We start from the raw sequence: 23,849 nt of genomic DNA on the forward strand, positions 1-23,849 counted from the left end.
AGCACATGGAGCACGAATTTCTCTGGAACAGGGGAAAGGAAGATTTCCTGTCCTCAAATGAGAGCTGGCAAATAAACCATCACCCCTATCAGCAGGCAGGGACCAAAGAACCATGGTCAGAAGAGTCACAGGGAGGAACTGGCAGATCCCAATGAGGAAACCCAGCTGTTTGTTCAAAGCCTCCACTGTGACGGTGGCCAGCTGCTGGGATGTTTGCAGATGGACCAAGAAGTTTGTTTTATTTGTTTTTAAATAGAAGTTTTCCAAGGAACCTCTTAAAAGTTGTCCTGTCAGCAGTTGGTGCTGAACCAATTCATCCATGGTATCCCACTGACCCTTCCAAATCTGCTCCATTTCTTGGATATCCTGTAAAAGGCTAAGACAGCTCTGTGAGCATTTGGCCATGGAGACAGGTCTTCCAGAAATGCTTTGTCTAGAATAACAAGAGACTGAAGAACAGGGGGAGAGAGCTACGCCCAAGGGAGCAGAGAAACGCACAATGGAAACAAAGAGAATTTTAATTATAAAATAAAAAAAAACACCCACCCTCAGAAACCAAAGTGGTCTCTCCCCCTGCACAAATCTGCATGTTCTCTCCAACAAAGAGAGTGCAGACATTATAAGTGCAAGGGTCATCACTCACTCCCTTCTGCTCTCCCAGCAGCTCTGCCTTCTTGGAGAGACAAAAAACCCTAAACAACAGCCACTGCCCCAAGACCTCATGAAGGAAGTGGTCCCTGTTTGGCACAATGTTCAGGAGATTTTTCTCCCACAGTGATGGCATCTCAGCAAGCCAGATTGATCCTTGCTCCTTTCTGATCTTCAGTTAGCACCTTCTTCTTTTTCAGCACAGTCTGGCCTTCCACATCACCTCTTTGATCCTCCAGCACATGGGTTGCAATACACTGTTCTTCATACAGGGCTGTAATGCAGCTGATGAATCCATGAAAATAATTCCTCTGAGAAGTGGAACTCCCAGAACCACATGTTCATATCGTGGCCTCCATGTGCAGAATCTTCAAGGCCTCTGAGATCTGAGAGCTGGTGTCGATCTGGCCGTACATGCCCACCAGGAAGGCCCTGTGCAGCAGCACTGCTGCGTGCTCTGGGGAAGGGAAAGGCACAGTGAGGACTGGCTCGAGGGCTCCATGCACACAAGGATTCCACCAATAACCACTGGGTGAGCATCTGCAGCTGCATGAGAAATCTCTCCTTCAATAGGAACTTGGCACAATCCCCCCCTCTAACAGCTCTGTGGCTTTGTGATCATGTGAGGGTCACAACTCAGAGTAAACCATAAGGGAGCAAATCTACCCTCAAGGAAGCTCCCCTAGTCTCTATGACAAATCCTCCTTGTGAAGCTCAGCCCAAGGCTACTATTGGTATTGATGGCCTGGTCTAAGCAACAGCAATCCATGGCAACTTCCCAGGGGAGCTGTTCCCAGCACAGGACCCCAGCTTTGACCCAGCCAACCATGCCCCAAGGGTGGCTGATCTCCACCTACCTTGGCAAAGGAGGGTGTATTCAGGCAAGTTCCTCAGTGCTGTCTGCACCACCTCAAAGTCTCGGCTGCCCAGGCAGTACATGTAGGTGGGCAGGAAATCTGCAGCAATGCTGGGAGCGAAACATGACAGTGTCAGTACAGTGCACATCAGCCAGCACAGCCTCAGTTGCAGTGGTGCTCACCTGGGGTTGTTCTGGATGGAGCGCAGAGCCAGGCTGAAGGCCAGGTTTCGGCAGGAATCCTCTGATGAACTCATCAGCTTCTGTAGGTTTGTCTGAAAGGTGAAGAAATGTGGATCACAGGACTATTCGGGGAGCACAAACTCCTCAGACTGGCATTACTACCCCTCCACACCAATCCAGCCCAACACAAATCCAGCAGGTACTGGCTGACCCCAGAAATCCCTCTTTGTAAGACAGATTATCCTGGTTTTGAATACTTTAAAGTACCCTTCTGTAATCTTATTTCATGTGGGACAGCTGAGTTTTCCCTAGTTTCCAGCTTATTTAACAGAGCTGTTCTGTTGTCTCCTTGCCCTGGGAAGAGGACGGAGGTTTAATTCTTCCTCTGACACAAAGCAGATGATGGTTGAGCCAGTATGCAATGGAGGGAAATACTGGGCTGAGGACACTTTTCTTCTAAGGTGCTGCAACAACCACCCAAAAAGCAGAGGAAGGGTAGTGCTTAAGCTGGCTGTGCAACAGATTCTGGTGAAAATAATCTCTTCCTTCCAGTGGCAGTTTGAGACACCAATACTCACAGCAAAAAAGGCAAGAATTTCTGGCCTCCGTCTGGACATCTCATCAATGTCTGTCAGCACTTCCAGGATGTCTGGGAGAAGACACAGGTTGAAAAGGTGATTGAAATTCACTGATCTAGCAAAGAATCTTTTCTTTTTCCCCACAAAACCAATCTCCCAAGTCCAAAACCAATCTCCCAAGCCATCAAGTTTTCCCACTTGCACACAGAAATAATGTAATAAAGGCAGTTCTTCAGAGAGGAGGAGACCAGGGATGTGTCATATCAACACATCCCAACCTGCCCACACAGAGGAAGGAATGCAATGGGGTGAGAGGTTTCAGTTCCAGAACACCTTCTTCTCTAACTAAAGACCTTCACAGAGTGTCTCTTTAAGAAACAGGATACAGACAGGACTTTTTTGTCCTATTCTACCTTGGAAGGAAAACTGTCACAACTTAGATTTGAACACAGGACACCTGTAATTTCAGAAGACCCTTGGAGAAGATTATTGTTCCCATATGACAGGTTAACATGGTTTTCTTCCATGAAGGCCATTTGGGGATTTCTAACAAATCCTGCTTCTCATCGGTTTGGTATTTCATTCCTATCAGCACTTCAGACCTGGCTCAAATTGCAGCACTCCTTGATTTACTCATACTATCTCCCAAAATACTTAAAAGATCCTTGAAGAGCCTCAAAGCAGAGGCCATTGAAGTACTGCTGAGCTAAGTGATAACAGAATCATAGGAAGCCCCTGTCACAGAATCACAGGAGGTTATGGACAAGTTAATCCAAAAATGGAACAACATCCTAACTGCTGGTGACTTCCAAACACAAGATTGAAACAGGAAACCAGGCTGCTGCTGAAAGATAAGTAACAAGGTTGACAAATGTCTGCATTTGCCCTTTGTCTTTGCATAGCTCTGCAGGTCCTCACTCACCCTCCACTGTTTGGCCTCTGGAGAGCCTCTTCATATACGGGGCCATTTCAGCCGGCGTGAGGGGAGTGAAGAGGGACACGCTGACCAGGGGGAGAGAGCCAGCAGCTGCTTCATCTGGGGGAGAGAAACAGAGCAGGGCAAACTCTTGACAGCCTGTGGACTGGCCAGTATTCCCTACCACTGCAGTGCTGTATCATGAGCCACCAGCAATGCTGTGATACAATTCCTGACTCTCACACTGTCTCTAATCTCACTGCACCTCCTGTAACCCCCTCAGCTGACACTGAGGAGGAAGCTTCACCAGCTCTTTTAATAGTGAATAATTTTCCCATGCAAACTGTGCAAGCTGTAAACAGTGGAAGAATGGATGCACCCTGAGAATCCCCCCAACAGGTCAAGCCTTAAGTGTGGATTAGAAGGGCAAAATCCACGACCAGGAAACTCACCCTTGTTAAGGGCTGTTCTTCTGCTCCAGTAGTGATACCATGGCAGGAAAACAAATTAACCCATCCCAGATACTGCTTCCCAACTGCTGAGCATACAAGTGCCATTCTCCACTCTAAACACACTGAGCTGTTACAAGAACAAACACAGTATACACCCCACAAAAACACCTATTCTCCAAAACAGACTGCAGGTTCACCAGCTAGAATAACTCTTCTCCCACCCAGACTCACCATCCTTCTCTTCATCAGAGCCCCTGTCCAAGATGCCACTCTTACTAGGCAGACTCAGTCCAGCCAGGAGAGACTTCAGCATTGCTAGGTCACTGTTGTCTGATGACAGGTCACTGGGAAAAAGAGGTGGTGTGTTTGGCTTTCAATAGCAGTAAGGGCATGAACATAGATATGTACACTAAAACAAAGAGCTTCTCAGAAGCAGAAACAAGATTTTTCCTTTCTTCATAACTGGAACTTAAATGCATTTTCCCCACATACGTGTAGGTGGGACCCTGCAGCCACTGCTCTGGGGAAAGACTCTCCAGCTGCCTCTCTGGAAAGGCTGCAGGGCACTATAATACCTCAATATAACATTTAGGCCATTATGTGAGTTAAAGTCATTATGTGACTTCCTTGGGCTCAGTTTTCACCTATAAAGAAGAGATATGCTGCTCATTTCAATGGAGACTTAAGGGAGCCAAGGGTGAAAAAGTGCCATATTAGCAGCTACTCTGTCACATCCTCTTGCTGTCTTCTGTCTGATTAGCTCCTGGCAGTCTGACTGTGCATGGGCTAACAGGCAGAAGGAAGCTTACTGGAGTGGATCCGAGTGCTTCTGCAAGAAGGAGACAGCTGCCTGGGCATTGCACGTGATGTACTTGTGGATGAACTGGACAAACTTGCTGATGAAGGCAGCCAGGTGCCGCGAGGATTTTCTGTAGTTCTGGGAAAGGATCAAGAAGGTGAGAGTTAACCAAAAAAAGCAGCAATGCACTGCCCCACCGTGCACCTCTGGGTACCAGGGAGCAGTTTCTTGATCTCCTCTTCAAGCTCTCCAAGGTACTTAATGCACTTTTTTGTTCTTAAGCATTTAGGAAGGCTTTCCCTTCAAACGAGAAGCACCAAGGTCGGCCCTGTGTTACACGAGCTTCCCCATCTAGTGGCCAGCAGCAGGTACACGGAGGGAAGCAGGGATTTTCCTACCAGCAGCAGACGGATGAAGGACAGCAGACAGTCCCAGAGTGCCGCCTGGTGCTCGTTCTGGAAGACCTGCGGCTGGAGCAGCTCCAGGATCCCCAGGACGTGGATGAAGAAGGTCAAGTGGTTCTGCTGCCTGAACTCCTGGAAATTGAGGTGAACGCGGCCGTGCAGCAGTGCTGCAATCATTGGCAAGTGCCTGAAACACAAACCAAGAAACATCTAGGCCTAGATCTTTCAAGATAGATACATGTTACCTCAGTTCCTGGAAGGCAAAATCCCTTATCCTCTCTCTGGATTCTGGTCTTGATCCCTATTTATAGAGACTCAGCAAGCCTCATTTCCCACCCATATTTTGTTCCCTAGTCTCCCATTCCAAGATTATTTCCTGACAGACACAAGGTGTTACCTCATTGTAAAAGATGTAACTTTGCTGCCTTTTCTCTTGACTTCTGTACATGAAGGTGAATTCTCACCACCATTGTGATTGCTGAAAGTTTGTTCCCTTTCTAGGACAAAGGGTGGATGCTTTTCAGTAAACCCCAGCAACACACAAGGAGAGAGAAGTACCTAAGGAGGAGGATGGGATGAGCCACAGCCAGCTTCCTGCAGGCCATATTGGCATCCCACACGCGGCTTTCGGATGACTTGGAGTCACTGGTGTCTGCGAGGAGGTTAATGAATCTGTGAACCAGGGCATCAAGCTGGAAGAGAAATAATGAGCAAACTGTTAAGAAGTTTAATGTACAAACCAGCCCCTGGCTCTCCAACAGTGTTTCCCTATTCCTTTCCTGCCACACAGGGGGGTTAACAGAAATTATTTTCAGGTAGAATCTGTGAGTAGATGCAGTGTTCCAGCTGGCATGGGATCTGAAGTCCACAGTCCCTACAGACATCAAAGCAGGATCAGATGCCTGCACACTTGTGCCTTACAGAAGCCTTTGGCACACAGAAGCTTGTGGAGCTTATATTATTTTATAGAAGGACACTGCAAAATAAACCACACCAGAACTCTCTGCTCTGGAGAGTGCAGGCAGGGGTGGAGTAACAGAAAAGCAAAATAAAGAAGCCAAAGTCACCCAGGAAGCTTTTGCCAGTCCTCACCTTCTAAACTGGGCATCAAGGTAGCATTCATTCTGCAATACACAACTGGAAGGGGTTTTCCCATGCCCCTAACTTTACCTTGCAAGTGCTGCTGTCTCTGGCTCCTTCACTGGTGAGAAGCATCTCAGGCATAGGCACAAGGAGCTCTGGTAGTTGCAGGTATATCTGCAGCAGAAGGTCCTGGCAGCATTTCCCCACAGAGCTAAAGGTAAAAGGGAGAGGTCAGCCACTGCCTGCTGCATTAGTTCAACCAGCAAACATCCCAGACCCATCACATTAGTCACAGCCTTCTTCCATGGGGGAAAACAGAGCATGTGAAAACACAGACATCACTAATCTCAACCACTGCTTTTTAAGTCTTTGCTTCTTTTGAACTAATCAAATAATTCACCTTCTACAGAGATCCATTCACAGTCTATGGGGATCCATCATGAGGCCATTTGGAGTTAGAAGACTGCAGTTCCAAAGGGCATAGGACAAGAAAGCTCTGCTTACACCCCAGTGCAGAGTTCCTGCATGTGGTACTCATGGTCAGCCCCATCCCAATTGGAAAAGAAGTCAGAACCACAACTATTCAGGCTAACCAACACATTCTCTACACACCTGAAACCCCTGATGATCCTGACATAGTCTATACTAGGAGGCAGTAGGAAGCAACAGTTACTCAGAATCTTTCCTAATATCACCATAAGCAAGGTTGGAATTAGGTCAGTTCCTTTCACTGCCACAAAAACATCATCTTCCTGTTCTTTCCACAGTCCTAAAATAGCTGTTAGGAAACAATTTGGTCTCCATTCAGCTTTGAAAGCAAGTCAGAAGCAGGATGTATTACAAGCAATGACTCAAGGGATGAGTAGACAAGAAATCCCACGTTAGGAACTAGTAATTAAAATAACTCTTGCCTTAAAGAACGAAAGAAAAAAGCCCAAGCATCTCAAGAATTTAATTCTGAAGTCCTAAAAAAAGCCTTTAAATTTCCCTTTTGAAGTCAGCTTCCTGGTCTGAGTACCACTTAAAACCACTTTCTATTCCCCCAAACCTCAGGGAGGATAGTGTGCACTTTTCATACAGACTCTGGAACATGATATTCTTAATGAAGACACACTGGCAAGTCTCATCATTACCTGCCTGCCTGTGCCCCAGAACTACAATTCCAGCAGACAATGCTCCTCATTTGCAGCCTCACCTGCTTCCCCACTGCTGGATGCAGTTGGTCAAATATTCTGTTACTTTTTTGATGTTCTCAAGGTCTCCATGAGAACAGCTGAGCAACAATGGCAGTCGAGACTGGATGAGTGTGCAGGAGGCCTCATCAGTGTTCTGGTATCTGGTCTCTGCTTCAGCCAGGATCAGCTCCACCATGCTGATCAATTCTGATGCCTTCAGGTGGAGCACGAATTCCTCACGGCGCTTCTGTAATGCAAGAGAACACCCCAAATGATTCCACACCAAATCCCAAGATCCTTAGTTCCTTCTACTCACACCTTCCCCGACTGGAATGGAACATCTTAGAACCAGGCTTAAGAATGGCCCCAGATCTAGAGCTCTGAAAGCATCACAACCCCAGATAAAAACCCTTTACCTCTCCTCTACTTCTTCATTTACTTCTATTTCAGCATGAGTGATCGGTCAAAAAGCATATTCCAGTCATCAAACCAAAGAAATTCTGTGCAGAAGAGACAGCCTCCTTTTCTTTGTAAAATGGCAATTATCCCCTGCTGGGTTTTAGCTTGCTTGCCACTCTAGCCTTGTGCCTTTACCAGATATTGTGGCAATTGCTGCAGGGAAAATGCCAAGTGGGCAAACTTGATGTGTTCCTATCAGCTTTTTGGGCTATAAATTGCCACTGTACTATGTAACAGCAGAGCAGCTAAGTCACCAGCTGAGGTACAGGCAGCAAACTTGGCACACTGCACCTGAATCACTCCAGCCACCTCTTGGCCACAGAACAATCAGGCACTGTGAAAACATTGCCTCTCACTCCATCCAGATAGGAATCTTGGAAGAACTGAACCAATACCTGAGGAGTTCTCTGGTCCCTTCCCTGCCAGATCCGAGGAATGTGAATACAGGCCCACAAGAAATCCAAGGATGCAGTTGGGTCAAACCTGCCAGAAGACAAAAGAAGACAGATTTGCAATTAGAGTCAACACAACCCTCGGGCAGCACACAAACACATGGAAGCATCGCTAAACATGATGAGTACTGTGAAGAAAGAAACATCTGCAAATGTAAAAATAGGATCTATTAAGTCCTGAGAAGGGGGTTGGTTCTGTTCCCAGATTATGACTAAACAGTTGTTGCAATAAGCACAGCACAGGGTACAGAGCAGAACAAATGGCATTCAGCAAGTGTGGGGGCTACGTGGAGCCTTGCACCAAGGCCAGGAGTTGGTCATCAACACAAACAGTTGGTACAATCAGACCAATGACCTTACTGCTCCTATCACAGCAGTTACCTTGAACTGAGAAATTAATGTAATTTTGAGCAATAATTTGAGAACAAAATAATAAACTAAAATGCTACCAGTTCTAGAAGCATGGTTGTTATTAGGTGTTAGCATTTCCTGGTCCATAACTGTAACAATACTGCTACACTGGACTTCAGTATTTGAAAGCTGTGTATAGAAGCTGAGAGCTAGGGCTCCTGCAGAGATCAAAACTGGGAGGCTGATGTCATGAAAAGGTTAGAGAAAGACTGGAAATGCAGTTTAGTACAACCAAAAGATCCATCAGAGCCTGCCCAGGTACAGAGACAGCCCTCAGTTTGCTATCCAAGCCATCCTGCAAACCCTATGTTCATAAAAATTATCAACAAGGCCAATGCAAGATGGATTACCCACAATTAGCACTTCCTGTTTAGAGCACAGCCAAATCTTTATGTGCTGCTCCCGCCAAAGGGTAGGCAATATTTATATCAAGGTACACAAATCAGGACTGAAATCTGCATCCTTCTCACAAAGTCTACTTTTGGCTGACTTGCATCTCCTGGCAGACATATCATGAACATGGCTGGTCTTGTTCTCTTTCATGACAGACATGAGCTGCCCAACTCAGTCCCTTGGCTAGGCCTGACAAACAAGACTCACCTTTGCTCCCTGTTCCTGCCAAGCAGAAGCCTGATGCACTGGTGCAGTGTGGTCCAGCTGGACTGGTGAGTCAGAAGAGCCAAGAGGTACGGGCGGAAGGAGGGCACCTGGGACCCTGCCTGGAAGCACCAAAAGAGGAAGAGAGGTGATGAACAGATCCTGGTAGCAAGGTGGGTGTAGGAGATGCCATGTGTACTGCAGAAGGATGACAATCCAGAAAGGCAGACAGCACAGACAGCAAGAGGATTTAGGGCAGCACTATCTGACAGAACATGGCATCAGATGTGAAATTCAGTTTCAGCCTTAACTTTGGCATGGCACTTTTGGGCAAGCTATTGATCTGTCTGCAAAAATACCAATGGAAACACAGCTGGCTGGCTTGTTAGGGGACTGTGTTGTGTCTGTAAAGCGTTTTGAAGTCCTTAAAAGAGCTGAGGAAATATAAAGATAAGACGAAACATAAGCCCTGCACTGAGAAATGCGAGCCTTGCACAGCCTGTACTGCTTTGGAACTCACACAGTAACATGTGGCAAAACATAAAACTACCCCTTGCCCTGTTTCCAGATGCAGGCCAGCACCACAGAAAGTCATGCCAGCACAGCAGCTCCTCTGCCCAACAACTCTTACTTTGTTCCAGGAGAACAGTAGCTTCTGCTGTAGATCAGGGCAGCTGCTGATGACCTCTGGGTCCAACATCTCCAGCCAGTCATTGAGAAGGCCAGAGGCAGGCCCTGGCCAAGCTGATTCAGCACTGTGGACAAAGCAAGGCCAGTGTCACTGGTGATACCATGCACCCAGACCTACCCCTGAATTCCCATCATTGCCTTGGCTCACCTGCAACTCTCCACCTCCTTCTTTATTGGTGTCTCTTCTTTGTCCTGGAGCAACAAGGAGCACACCACAGCAATTGGTTTCATGGCAGGACACCTGGCAGTGGTCTCAATGCCAGCTGAGAAGAGGACAGTCAGGAGCTCTTCCAGGTATGGAGAGTGGGTTTCAATCAGACCTTGAAGGACTAGCAGAGGGAGAAAGATGCCACTCATTAACTTCAGGATATGGTGAAAGCTTTGGAACCTTGCAAGTATTATTTCTGAGAGCCAGGCTCAATGAGGAAGTGGGAATCCATTTTTATCTGGGATAATAGGCTTCTATTTCTCTTTTTGTTAGTGGAAACCAGGAGTTTGCTCAGAGACTTAATCCCAGCCCTAGATCACAGTTTATAAATCCACATACAGTGGGGAAAAGGAGGTGATACAAGATAGGGCCGAGCTTAGATCAGTTCACATTTCCTGATCCAGAGAGAAGGCAGATTCCCACAGCCTGCACAGCAGGCACCGCCTTGTTGGGCTGGAAGTTCAAGCTGCTGCTGCAAAGAAGGAGAGCAGAATGACATCTATACCTTTGCTGATGAGCTCTGGCTCCACATTACACTTCTCTCCTGATTTCAGGGTTGCAATGATGGCACAGACCGTGGAGCTGATCAAGTCAGGGTCACGACGGAAAGAAAGAGCTTCTGTGAGGTGCAAGAAGCCACCTCGAACTGTAACGAAATCACAGCACTGGCATCAGAGGGACAAGCCAGCCCCCACATCAGACTTCCCTCCTACAGACTCCCCATGTGGCTCCAGGGCACAGCTACTCAAACATACAAACATACATTCTAGTGCCATTTATGGCCACCACAACCCTTGACAGCTCTCCTGCATGTTACAGGGACATGCAACTAAGAAAAAGCTCTGTAACCACAAACCCATTTCCATGCCCAAGCTCTTGGTTAGACTCCAAGGGATGGCAGATGATAAACTACTCTACAAGTCATGATGTGACCCTGTTCCAGAGGCATTCCTGCATGCTCATCTACCAAAACTACAGGTCACACAGAATTCCTGGCCTGAGAAATTGTAAATTTTCCCTGAGAGATCTACTCTGCTTGGCAAGATGGTGCCAGGTGTCTACTGCAAGCCCCCAGAGCTAAGGCACTTGTTCACAGCCTCAAGGAGTTTCTGCAGCACAGTGTGCTACTTTTGTAACTCCTCATGACACCTGTCTAAAAGGCTGCCCATGACACTTCCTGCTCCAGGTGCAGATTTGTTTGTCTCTTTCTTCTCCCACTTTGTCCCCTCTGAGTCCCATAAGCTGCCCAGTGCCAGTACCGTCACTGATCCTGTGCCTTGAGGAGTATTGCACAGCAAAGGCCTTCAGCTGAGCTCGCAGGGGACCATCTTCCACCGCGGGGTTCTCCAACCACTGCAGCATCTGCATGAGCACTTTGAAGAAGAGCGAGGAGAAGGCAGTGTCCTGTGGCATGGAGCGCTGGGAAGAAATGCTTTACAGTGAGGATGGTGAGGCACTGGCACAGGTTGCCCAGAGGTTCTGGACTCCCCATCCCTGGAAGTGTTCAAGGCCAGGTTGGATGGGCTTGGAGCAATCTGGTCTAGTGAAAGGTGCTCCTGCCCATGGCACCATGGCAGGGGAGTTGGAGCTAGGTCATCTTTTAAGGTCCCTTCAAACCCAAACCCTTCTACAACTCTATGAATTAGACTTCAGCTCTCAAAACATCTGCAAATGCCCTGGCTTGCAAGACATGTCCAACACTACAGAATAGCACAGACTAGAGATCCCAAAACCAGCAAAGACCTACTGCTGCAAATCCAAAAATGGTTACCAGGCTAGGTAAGGTACACTAACACTGCAGGTAATCTCAGCAGCGCTAGGCTGATGTGGCCAGCCTGCATCCAGATGCCCATGGCCAGGGAAACTGAGCTGAGCATTACAAAGTGTGCACAAAGCAGAGCAGATGGCACTGCAGATTTCCCATTTCTCTTTCACCCCTCCTTACAAAATGCTCCCAAACAGATTTCCTGCTTCTCCCTCACCCCTCTTTATGAAACGCTCCCAGATTTCTCATTTCTCCCTCACCCCTTTACGAAATGCTCCCAAACAGATTTCCTGCTTCTCCCTCACCCCTCTTTATGAAACGCTCCCGAAGCCACTCACGTGGTACTGGTAGAGCTGGCGCATGAGCGGGCAGGAGATGAAGTGGTGGCGGTGCATGGCCATGACCAGGGCGCCGCTGTGAGCCGAGTTGAGCAGCGCAGCCAAGGCCTGCAGCAGCCTCGCTGTGATCCCACTGGCCGTGACAGCACTCGCTGTGACACTGCTGGCCGTGACAGCACTCGCTGTGACACTGCTGGCCGTGGCCCCACTGGCCGTGGCCCCGCTGGCCGTGGCCCCGCCGGCTGGTGCGGCCCCTTGGCGGATGTGAGCCAGCTCCTGCCCCAGCGCCTGCTGCAGCGCCAGGGCCAGCGGCCGCAGGCTGGAGTTCTGCCACCGCGGGTCCGGGGTCAGTGGGAAAAGCTGGGGGGATACAACAGGGAATATGTTTATGACAGACAGTGGAAGGATTGCTGTGCCATGTGCTGTATCATGTACCGTGAACACCCCGAGGCAGAGAAGCGATTTACCTTGGACAGTTTTACTGATTGTAGGCGAGCAGAAACCTTCTGATACAGCTTTTACTATATTCTAGTGCCTGGCACATGAACATAAGCAGCATCTCTGCAACCCCAACATGACTATCAGCACTGACACTGCAGGGGAATCTACTACTCAAACACCAACAACCGACTTGGCCAATTAATTCCCTGTAGGCTCCTTCTGCAGTCAGTGGAGAGAGAGAAGCTCTGTAAGCAGACAAGCCAGAGTACAAATGCTGTTTGCACACAGCTTTGCTGCCAGGGCCCTATGAGCATTTCACAAATCCTACATCCACTGCTGAGAGGAAAGGCGCTATGCACAGAACAAACAAGGTGCAGAGACAGCAACATGCTAGTAGGTACTGGCAGTACTAGGCATGATCAAAAGCCACATCACGTTCCAACTACTAGAAAAATTTCCTGCCAGTATCAACTCCACCAGGCTGTAATGGCACAGCCTCATTGCATCAGGGCTTTCATATTTATTGCCTGCAAACACTGCAGGATAAGGAGTCACAAGATGCAAGTATGAGAGAAATGGATTTTCTAAAGCTGCTGCAGGGAAGCAGCTACTCAGCTGGAGGTTATAATAGTACCTGCAGAAGGATGCCTGCCAGATCATCTTCTGGGCCCAGAACACGGACCTGGCTCAAGGCCCGGATCCGACTCTGACTTTGAGAGTTTTCAGGACTAGATTTTGACCTTGCAGTCTCAGCGCTGTCTGCAAGAGGAATGAAAGGAAAGAAAGGAAAATGCTGTTATGGTGGATAGCATCTGGAGCCCAAACACCAGATCACCCTCAGCTTTACAGTCTCTAACTACTTGAGATATTCAGCAGCTTTTCTTTTAATTCCAAGCAAGACCTACTTTTCCGTATGACTCAGAAAAACTTGCTGTAATAAACTCCAAAAATATTGGAATTTCTCTCGTTGCCAGAAGCAAAAAAATCTAGCCAGAACTGGTGTCTAACTGTAGCTTGCTGGTTTATTGCAACACAACTGCTTTTTAAGACATTTCTGCCTGTTCCTCTCAACAGCAACCAAGGAGGGTAGTTCAGAAGATGATTTTGATATTTAGGCTATCCCAGGCAGTACCTCGGCGGGCTGGTAAGGAGGCAGTGAGCAGAGAGTGGAAAGTCTGGCCTCCTGTTGCTCCTCTCTCATGTTGAACCTCCACAAGATGAGCCATGTAGTCTGAAAAAAGGAGGAAATAAGAGCACATCATCATCTTACCCCCTTCAGTAAAGCAGGACAGAATTGGCTGTTTGTACAGCTACCACAGACAAGAGATTCTGCTCTCCCCACAGACTTTGTAAACAAGATGCCTTGAAAACTTTGTTTCTTTTACAAAGTATCTTTCAAAGTACTTTTTGACTATGTACATTCCAATCCAAAAATCCTCCTCTATTTTGGGAAATACAGCCAAGGGCCACCCAGGTGTCTACAGTGAAAACAAGCTGCCAAAGCAGCCTGTGCACAAAGTTTGCTGAACTAGCTTGGATTTTTCCAAGGAAATCACAGGAGATACTCATGGAAACTGTTCAAGCAAAAGTTAAATGCCTAGTCAGCCTCATCTGTAGCTCTTACTCTTGTCCATGATGTTCTGCTCAAGTGTCTGTGGGTCATGAGATACTGCTTGATCCAGGTACTGCAGTAGTTTGCTCATGCTGGAAACTGGAATTCCAAAGGACTGAACAAAGAGAAGCAGCTGCTGTGGCTCCAGGTCCTGCAGGGCTAAAATAGACAAACACTGAGTCCTCAGACCTCTGAACTGCCCATGGAGGGTTACTTTTATTACTTGATCTTTATGCTTTTGTCTGGACCAACAGTGACACACTAATGACAGGGCTGCAGAGAGCCTAAAGCCAGAAGTCTGACAGCTGCCTACTATATCTTCTTTCCTCTGCAAATCATTGCTGCCTTATTGCATCTTCCAGTTAATTCACTCACTTGCTAATCTGATCTTCTGTTTAATTTTATTAGAACCTCAGTAATGCAATCATTCGTATTAAAAAATAACTTCCACCCTATCTCTTGATGGCTGCAGGCAGGAATTATTGAATAATTCAATCGCTGGCTATAGACAGCTGTCATTTAATTAGTAAAATGGGATGAAAGCTCTGAATATCAAGAAGAAAGAGAGCACTGACAAGGGGTATGAGGACCAGAGCAACCAGAGGTTTAGCTTACATCCTTTAGGCACAGTTTTCAACAGTGTCTGGTGATTGCACAGCTTAGTTCCATCTGAATTGTTGTAAAAGAGATAGGACCTCAATTCAGTCTCCCATTCCTTTAAAATACGCAGAAAGGGGAATATCCATTCAGACTCACACCCCTACTATAAAATTAACAGTGATAGATGGCTCCATCCAAAGGCACCCAAGCAGGAGGGCTGGACACATCTGAACAGGGAACTCCCTTTCCTTTCAGCAGGGTTTGAAACATGCCACAGGCTCACCTGCATCCACGAGGCGCGGGACCTCGGAGCGGATCATCCGCAGCTTCAGCCAGTCGGGGAGCAGCAGAGCCTCCTCGGAGGTGTCAACCAGAAAAGCTGTAGGGAGGGGCTTTTTCTCCGGGAACCATATATCCAGCAAGGTATAAAAATCACCATCCCCTGCTTAAGAGTGGATAAAAAGTTATTTCCTATGTCCACAAGCGCCTAGAATGCCCTGCCCCTCTCTATTAGTACACCACAACACATCATGGTTTTAGTATTTCCTGCTGTCTGCAGAAGGCAAGAAAAAAACCAACCAGCTGGCAAATCCTTCACTCTCTGCAGCAATATTCTGATAAATCTTACAGCTACAAACAAGTACTGTAAGGGTCAAGCTTGTGAGTAGAAGGATTAAGACCAGCCTGACCTGTTAGGAGACAGAAGATAGAGAAAAGCCACCTGTATCGACCATTACCCCCTAAAAAAATCTGAACACACTTCACCAACCTTGAGGGGGCCCCAGTGTCAGGAGAATAACCATGGCATGGACTACGAGGATGTGCATGGTGGCTGTTTCCCCACTAGTCCAACGAAGGAACACCTGATCCTGGGACTCTGACTGGCAAAAGGCAGGAAAAGACAGGATGAGCAAAGGTGAGGGAGAAAAAGGTGAACATGAGAATGGACAAATTTAGTCAAATCATAGTTCCCAGTATCTCCAACATTGGGAAAAGTTACCTAGGGAAGATACCTGGGGAAAAGTTAAAAAGGCTTTTTACAAACACATAGGCTTGGCCATGTCATAATCTAATTATTTTCAGATCAGAGAATTCTTGTGCTGGACTTGGTTTACTCATATTGAACAACCCATAAAGGGCTTCTGTTTTGTTAAGCTCCCCAGTCTGTGTGATCTGCTGGGGCAAGGCATGAGGCACTCACCCAGCTGTACACCTCCTCGCCCTCCTTGCTCTGCCGCATGCGCTTGATGTAGCGGGAGAAGATGGAGAGCAGAGCCACGAGCACTGCATCTGACTCAGCACTGTAGGAGAGCTTGGAGAACAGGTGGGACATGATGGTGGAGCGCTCCACGATCAGTCGGGCCACATCCTGCAGGGAAAAAAAACATCCAGGAGGTCTTTACTGCACAACACTGCCAGTGTTCCCCTGTTTCACTGCAACATGTTCTCCAGTTCCCATCATCAGCCCACACACCACTCTGGAGATCAGCTTGTGGGGTCAAGAGCAGGACTGACACAGGAGGGAAAAGGGCACTGCTCTGCATGCATCTTACAGTGTCCCAGTGGAGCACAGATGCATTCTGATACACCCCATTACAAAGTAAGCATTTACACAGCATTTCTCTGAAGAAAAAGAACTACTGATGCTTATCATTCAGCCTCCTCCATGTATCTAACCAGAGGCACTACCAGCACCATGAGTGTTAAAATCAATGAAGAAAGCACCCAGGGAGAAAAAAGAAAAAAAAAATCATTATTACAAGAAAAATCACCAAAAGCTTTTCTAAAAAGAAAAAAAACTCACACAAACAAATAAACGTAGAAATCTAGTTTTGGTTACAGGGGAGTACATATCCCACCAGTAAAGTTCCTGACTTCCCACTCTCTCCCTCTCTCCCCAAATACATATGACAGCAGGTTTAGCACCTGCTTACTTATGAAACACTATCCACTCTTGCATTCCCCATTCCAGCTGATGGGCTGCTGCACTGGAGGTTATTGCTCCAATTACCATTTCATTATATAGACCAAAGGCACAGGTTCACCTTTCAACCCATACACAGAGACACAAAGATGCAGCTATCAGAGTAACACACCCTGAAACTCATCCTAGTGGTACAGCAAGTCCCATGCCATGTGTCCCCCACACAATCCCTCCTCTCACCAGAGCAAGGTCGTTGTGCTGTCCCTGCTCCTCCACTGGGGCGTGCTGGGAGAGGTACACCAGGTAAGCGCTGATGGTCTGGGGGTCCGTCTCCATGTGGATGGCCTAGAATGAGAATTCCTTCCACTAGAAATCAGGATTTAATGAGAACAAGCACCAGCATAAGCAAATTTCTTCTGCAAGCATATAACCATGTCAATATTACAGCCAGATCCAGTTTGTTTAGATCTGTTTCAGCACTAGTAGAAAAAGAACAAGCTTGACACTCCTCCCTTCAGCTGCTTCCACCCACCTGCTGCAAGGCCAGAGCTGTGGTGGCTCTCACACTGTCAAAGAGTGGCAGCCTTGGGAGGTCTCTCAGCAGCCACTGATATCCCTGCAGCAGCTCGGAATCGCCGGAGTCCTCTTCCATGGGGTGATCCTTCTCCTCCCCATCACGCATTCCTCCTTCCGACAGCACCAAGGACAGGCCCTGCACAAGTCACACAAATACAGCTGTTGCATATGAAGCCACAGCTGGACTGCTAGTTTCAGACTAGTGAATATAACAGAAACTGCTTTAAACACCACAGAACGATCCAAATGCAGCACACAAGAGGTTTCAGCTCATATGATGTGTTTTCTCAACAGATACCCTGCTGGAAGTTCCAGTCTGAGCTCCCTGCAATTCTCTTTGCCTTGTCTATGCTCCAGAGCACTAGGCACCCACTTACACTCCTCACAGGCAACAGCCTCTGCCAGTTACTGCACATGGCACACAGTCTCTTGATTCTACACCTGAACTTCACAGGAAACATAGTAAAATCCAGCTCTATCTTAAGTACAGCTTAACTGCTGAACAGTAACTTCTGAGCAGCAGGGAGCAGAAGTCTGTTTGATGGGGTCTGGATATTGAGACAAGTCACTGAAGGAGGATGACATGGAACAATTTCACTGTGCTGGTTTTGGACTCAAGATAACCTAGGGCTCTGCCCTGGGCTTCAGACACACCCCAGTCAAGATGATTCTCATTCCACTTACCTTCATGGCCAGGACCCGGGAAGCCACCTGGGAGGAACTCAGGCGCCGCAGGAAGTAGTCAAGCACCTCACAGGTTGTCTGTTCATCTGCTTTGGGTCCCAACAGCAAGTCTTGCAAACGTCCAAGCAACTGCCTTTGTTTCTGTTGTCTCTGTGGAGTGGCAACTTGCTCAGTGCAGTGAAATTAAATACTGGATGCACAGAAAGTAGGTAACAGAAGGGATCCCCAAGAGACTGCTCACCTGGCGTTTCTTGGCACGCTGGTCCTTACTCTCACCCTCCTCTTCTTCTTCACCTGAGGTCGACTCATCAGCAGCATCATGAAGCAGGAATTCGCAAAGACACTGCACGGGCAGGACGTCCAAGGAGCCCTCACTGGATTGAACCAGATCTGCCAGCCATGGCATTGACTGTGATGAGGCCTAGGAAGGATGAGAGCAACAAGATCAGCAGAACACAGCACACTGATCACTTCATTCCTGAGCAGCAAACCACCTTCCCCTGAATCTCACTTTTGCCCCTCACTCTGCTCAAGTCTCAGAGGCGAGGGATCCAGTCCCAGCACAGCCCACCTGTCTCTGAATGATGTTGAGAAGAAAGTCAGGGTGGCGACTGCGACACAGAAGGTGGCCCAAGCGAAGCGACTGGTTGAGGCTCTTCACCTGCTCCAGGACATGTGGTGGAGGTCTGCGAGGGGGGCCCCTGTCACAGAAACAGCAAGTTACCCACAGGCTGACAGACTCACTCTGATGTTACGAGCATCAGTCAGTTCTGTAGTGCATGAGGGGTTTATATAAAGGTGGCAGCCAGGTTGGGACCAGGTGATCTTCCAACCAAAACCATTCTATGATTCTGTGATCCCATGGGTTACCACATTACAGGGCTCCTCTTCCCCACATCAACCAGGGCTTCCTGACAAGTGTTGTTAACTAGGATTTCATGATGGTACCAGAGGGCAGAAGGCTACTTACTGAGGGTCCAGACTTGTCAGCTGGGACAGCAAGAGGCTGCTGCTTTCTGTAATTGTTTGTTTTGTGGATGCAGCCGCCAGATGACCCTCAAATGCAAGAATCTCCTGTTTTTCTCTCTGGGAGATTTGAAGTTCACGATTAATCATCTCTGTGCGTGTCTCCTCATCCGTCAAGGTACATTGAGGATAGGAATAGTTACTGAGAAAATAAGTTTAAAAAAAAGGAAATGGTTATCTTGTTCTATTCAAAATTCACAAACCACACCCAGAACACAGGACCCTGGCTCTGATAGACAATGTAGGAAAAAGCAAGTAGTTTCTCAGTGGAGCCAGGAGACTGAGACCTTCTCAGCAAGCACAGCAGTCATTCCCCTCCCCCTTTTTCTCAGCTTTATTCCCTTGCTTATAATATTTTTGTCGAGGGAAGGCACTTTTCCCACTCCAGCTGCAGTGCTAACGCCAGTTTATTTTACACATGTCCCACTGGAAAGGAAGGAGTCACATGGCACAAACTTAATTCCAAAATGTGTTTTTTCAGAGGTCTGATGGATATACATAGGGATTTAACCATACTAACTTGGTCATGACCATTTCCATGAGCATCTTTAGAGAGGGATACTCCTCCCATGCAGCCAGACCTACAGCAGAAAAGAACAATAAGAAATACAGGAAAAACACAGAGCCTTTATATGTACTCTAACACATTCCAAGGTGGGGAGACACAAACTCACTTGAGAACAGCTCATAACATTGGAATCACAAACGAGGTGATTCCAGCCACATGCTGGTCCAAATCCCAACCCCCCCATATTTTTCACCCACAGGGGATACAGACTTATTTCACTGCAGTTACCTCACCAACCCACCAACAGGCCTTCCACACAAGCAACCAGACTTCTGCAGAAAGCACCTTGGCCGGTTTTTTGCAGCTGACCTGGTATCCTGAGCAATGTCCACACTCACCAATGTTTTCAGGATTGAACGCAGCCACTACAAGCAGGAGAGGCCAGGCTTTCCAGTAGAGAGTAGAAATAGCTAGATTTGGAGGCTGGTACCTGCAGAAGCCATCAACAGAGATAAGTGATCAAGTTTGGTTCCTCAAGCCCATCTCAAGTTTGCTTTTCTCCTTGATCATGCATTGTTTAGATTCAGTCATGCCAGTCCAGTGCTTTTCCCAACAAGCAGACACACATACACACACATAGATCCTTTCAGGAGAGACAGCAGGATTCAGCTGAAGATTTCTGGGGCAGAAAGGTCAGTGCTTGCAGACCTAAAGTACATTCCATGACTTGGGTCCTGATTGCTCTAGAGAAATACCCACCTGAACATGACCCTGAAAAGCTTTCCTTGTCATTTTGTTATTACAAATTTTAATTCAGAAAATCATCTTAAAATCTGTGCGCTGGGAATGTTAGTCACAAGGTGAAGGTGAGCTAGATCACAGCAAGATTATCTATGTGATAAGTCTTACCCTGGGGGTAGCTGGATATTCTCTGGATGGTGATAAGTGCACAGATTTAAGACTGCATCGATCAGCTGGATTCTTTCTACCCTCAAGACCTCAACATCTGGAGGAGAAGAAAAGACTGAACAAGTTATTGACCTGTCTACCTGCCTGAAAGTCCTTCAAGCATCACAGTATAAAACAAATTTCACTTCAAGCAAGTATGTTATTGTGGGCTTGCTCTCATGGTATTACAGAAACAAAAAAAAAATCAACATTTAAAGAGCAACAACACTTAAAAAGTCCTAGAAGTCAATATACAAGGATATGGAGGTTTTCAGCAGCAATCTGGTCTAAATTCTTAAGGGTACTTTTTTTCTCTTAAGGGTACTTTTTTTTCCCAAATGCATCCAATATGATACTTGTAACTTCTTCAGAACTTGGATACACTCCTTCGGTAAGCAACAAATCTGATGAGAACTTCTGGAGCTCAGAGGAACTAAAAATGCATTTCAACTTTGTTGCAAGTTTTCAGACTCACTCTAATTCTGAGTCTTCCAGCATATGGCGCAGGACTTAAAATCCTATATGAGAGGCTGGACATATTTTGAGAGGATACTGAACAGCAAAGTCTAGATCCTTCCACAAGCACTGAGCAGTTCAAGCTTCCACAACACAAGCAATATTCTTAGCCATTAACCAGTCAGCACTTAAGAGCACATAAGATTTAGAATCAAACCCTTGACAACACCCTTAATTCTGCCACAAACACATACAGCTCAGCTGAATGGACATATTTCCCAGCAATGCAGGAATTTAGACAAATGCTAAATGAATTCATAAAAGGGATAAGAGTAAAGATTGCTTTTGTAACTGCTGTTCTCTAAGTGTCCCAATAATGGACTTGGGAAGTGCACACAATTGGTTAATTAATTTAACTTCCAATCCTTCCATTTCTGCATAGCCTATAAATTTCATTTTACAGTATGTACAAAGGACTAAATTGAATTTAAAAACGCTGACTCAAAACTCTGGGTGGTTGTTCACAGCCCTTCATTCTCCACACAACCAATAATTTCCCAAACACTCCATGATACAAAATTAGTAACAGAGAGAAACAGTAAGAGAAAATAAGAAGCTTCTCTAGTGAGAAAGCAACAGCAGTACATGTCTGGCTTTGAGCCAAATGCTTAGCCATCACGACTAAAATATGGTTTAAGCGATGCAAAGGCTGTTTGGTAGGTGGTAGGAGCTGTCTCAGCCCTGGGTGGCAATAGGAGGACGTGGAGACAGAAGCAAGCACCCGCTGGTGGGAGCTCTGTGCAGCCTCACCATCTGCCTGCACAGCTGCAGCCCTCTTCACCAAGTGGTCGGCCAGCTCCATGGCGTCGGCGGGGCCCAGCGGCAGGTCCCGCGACAGCCCGATCACCAGGATGCGCATCAGCGTGTCCTCCAGGATGGGCACCTCGGAGCACAGGCGCAGGAAGAAGCTGCAGGAGACACCACACAACAATCACACCTCTTTGGACAGCAGCATGAGGACTCCTGTAGCCCTCCACAGACCCTACAACTCACCTAAGCAGAAGACACATCACAGCTTAGTTTACCCTACCTTCCCTGATCTCCAGCTCCAAATGCAACTTTGAAACAAATTATCTGAGTATCACTCGCACTGCCCTGTACCTCTTGTCTTCAGCCTGCTTGAGCCTGAGCTCCCCAAGTTACCCAGGCACTGTGAGGCTGCCCTCCTTACAACTACAGCATCAAGATACAGAACAGCTTGGCACAGGGAACAGGAATGAAGGAGGAAGAGGAACAAATGGAGAGTGGAACAACACCCCCCGGTTTTATGGCAGTGTAACAGATGAAGAAAATCTGAGCACAGCTCCAAGCCTTTCCAACACAGAGCTATATAAGGATCACCAGAAAACAGCCATTCCTCTGCCTCCAGCTCGAGCAGCTCCCCACCTGCACCTGCCACGGGAGGGGCACACACTCACTTGCGGTCACTCTCGGGGGGCCAGTTGTCCCATTTGTAGTAGGTTTCTGGCTGTTCTGTGAAGAGCACCTTGTGGAGGCTGTAGAGATGAAGAGGACATTAAACACCATCTGTGAGGCTTAAGAACACATACAACAGTTCAGTCTCCAGCAAATCCTTCCCATCCTACACATGAAGGAGCCCCTTCAGATAAGTGAGTCTAGCAATGGTAACAACATGATTCAGAACAAAGAGCACTATACAGTATGGGCTCTGGGCTTTTATACTTTCAGTAACTTATCTTGCTCACTATTAATTCTGGCCTGAACTGCCTCAGTAATGCCTTGTGTCAAGACCCCAGGATACCATCTGTTCTCCAGAAGACAGAACTATCTGTGGAGCCCTCAGCTACAGAGCCTTAAAAAGGATGTCAAACAAAAAACCAACAAGGAGTCCACAGGGAATTTGTTCAGGCAGGTAGCTAAAAATCCACTACTGAGTGGACCCAAATTATATAAATCAGAATTGTTTTCCATTATCATATGTTTTTGGTACAAGGATACATCTGAAGGAATTTCAGAGATGGAGACAGTCCCAGCCTGAACCCTGCTAAAACTGTTTCTGCTCCCAGTCTGAAAATGGGAAAGAAACCCTGGTGTATACTTGGTTTTTCATAACATATCACAGTGTTGAGGAAAGGATTGGTTATGTACAGACATGACCAGGCTGACTCTCACCAGTGCACATAGTCCTTTGGAGCCAGCTTGCTGATAGATGGAACAACTGTATGCAGCCACCAGACAGCATCACGTTGGATAGCAGCAATTTGGTTCTGGAAAGAGCGCAGCACTTCCAGGTCTGAAAAACAGTCAGTGCTGGTTTCAAGACAGTAACCAGGACTCTGAGGCATCAACAGTAATAGAATCACAGAATGGTTTGGGTTGAAAAGAACCTTAAAAGATCATCTTGCTCCTGTCCCTTGCACAGGCAGGGACACTTTCCACTAGAGAAAGGGAACTAGAGGAGTATATGAGAAAGACTTGAGCCCCCCAGCTCTGACAGTGTATGTTCTTTGCTTTCTGACACATGCTGCAGCAAAACCCCCAACACAAAGCACAGACAGATTAGTTTTGTGAGAAGAAGGCATGCGGGCAGTCATTCAGTGCCACACCAAAAGCCTGTCTTCCCAGCCCCTTAATCCTTACAGCTGCCCCTACAGGCCCCTTCACCCACAGCTCCCTTTCCCCAGCCTCTCAGCCACCGCTTCCATAGACAGAAGAAGCACCCAGCCATGCAAATGCCACATCTCCTATCTCTGTCAGTCCCAGGACAACAGGAGGCTCCCAACCCTAGCTAATGTTCTCCCAACATCAGGGGTAGATATCTACCAAGATGCCCATCCTCAGAGAGAACCTAGGTTCTTCTGCTTACTCTTTTTTTCTCCTTTGTCCCAAGCAATTCCAGCCTCCTTCACCTGGGCTGTGATACCAAGCATCATGGAGACAGCTAGCAGGTCAGTTATGTGGATGACAAATCGCTCCTTAAAATAGGAAAGAGGAAAAAAAAGAGTTGAATAGCAACACCCAGAGCTGCCTTCTGGAAGT

General features: G+C 47.1%; 1 protein-coding gene across 2 annotated transcripts in view; it reads right to left on the bottom strand.

The window, feature by feature from the left end:
- Positions 1–500: 500 nt before the first annotated feature.
- The window catches only part of INTS1 (integrator complex subunit 1), a 28,062-nt gene continuing 4,713 nt past the window's right edge, over positions 501–23,849 (bottom strand). The window contains exons 11-47 of one of the 2 annotated variants that reach the window (XM_066329726.1): positions 23,677–23,785; positions 22,983–23,103; positions 22,268–22,345; positions 21,600–21,757; positions 20,295–20,391; positions 19,784–19,875; positions 19,398–19,458; positions 18,822–19,019; positions 18,423–18,552; positions 18,093–18,272; positions 17,852–18,001; positions 17,124–17,303; positions 16,832–16,936; positions 15,869–16,036; positions 15,437–15,548; positions 14,951–15,109; positions 14,080–14,226; positions 13,588–13,686; positions 13,090–13,214; positions 12,015–12,374; positions 11,171–11,330; positions 10,417–10,557; positions 9,852–10,032; positions 9,645–9,768; positions 9,017–9,135; positions 7,949–8,036; positions 7,115–7,341; positions 6,007–6,130; positions 5,395–5,528; positions 4,831–5,023; positions 4,443–4,570; positions 3,865–3,977; positions 3,188–3,301; positions 2,266–2,336; positions 1,688–1,779; positions 1,506–1,615; positions 501–1,105 (exon numbers count right to left, since the gene is read on the bottom strand). In XM_066329726.1, coding sequence (XP_066185823.1) covers positions 990–1,105; positions 1,506–1,615; positions 1,688–1,779; positions 2,266–2,336; positions 3,188–3,301; positions 3,865–3,977; positions 4,443–4,570; positions 4,831–5,023; positions 5,395–5,528; positions 6,007–6,130; positions 7,115–7,341; positions 7,949–8,036; positions 9,017–9,135; positions 9,645–9,768; positions 9,852–10,032; positions 10,417–10,557; positions 11,171–11,330; positions 12,015–12,374; positions 13,090–13,214; positions 13,588–13,686; positions 14,080–14,226; positions 14,951–15,109; positions 15,437–15,548; positions 15,869–16,036; positions 16,832–16,936; positions 17,124–17,303; positions 17,852–18,001; positions 18,093–18,272; positions 18,423–18,552; positions 18,822–19,019; positions 19,398–19,458; positions 19,784–19,875; positions 20,295–20,391; positions 21,600–21,757; positions 22,268–22,345; positions 22,983–23,103; positions 23,677–23,785 — 5,064 coding nt within the window. In that variant the 3' untranslated portion in view covers positions 501–989. Of the gene's footprint in view, positions 1,106–1,505; positions 1,616–1,687; positions 1,780–2,265; positions 2,337–3,187; positions 3,302–3,864; positions 3,978–4,442; positions 4,571–4,830; positions 5,024–5,394; positions 5,529–6,006; positions 6,131–7,114; positions 7,342–7,948; positions 8,037–9,016; positions 9,136–9,644; positions 9,769–9,851; positions 10,033–10,416; positions 10,558–11,170; positions 11,331–12,014; positions 12,375–13,089; positions 13,215–13,587; positions 13,687–14,079; positions 14,227–14,950; positions 15,113–15,436; positions 15,549–15,868; positions 16,037–16,831; positions 16,937–17,123; positions 17,304–17,851; positions 18,002–18,092; positions 18,273–18,422; positions 18,553–18,821; positions 19,020–19,397; positions 19,459–19,783; positions 19,876–20,294; positions 20,392–21,599; positions 21,758–22,267; positions 22,346–22,982; positions 23,104–23,676; positions 23,786–23,849 lie in introns of both variants that reach the window. The other variant, XM_066329724.1, reaches the window with a different exon arrangement.

This window comes from Sylvia atricapilla, chromosome 15, assembly GCF_009819655.1.
Source record: "Sylvia atricapilla isolate bSylAtr1 chromosome 15, bSylAtr1.pri, whole genome shotgun sequence".
NCBI lineage: Eukaryota > Metazoa > Chordata > Aves > Passeriformes > Sylviidae > Sylvia > Sylvia atricapilla.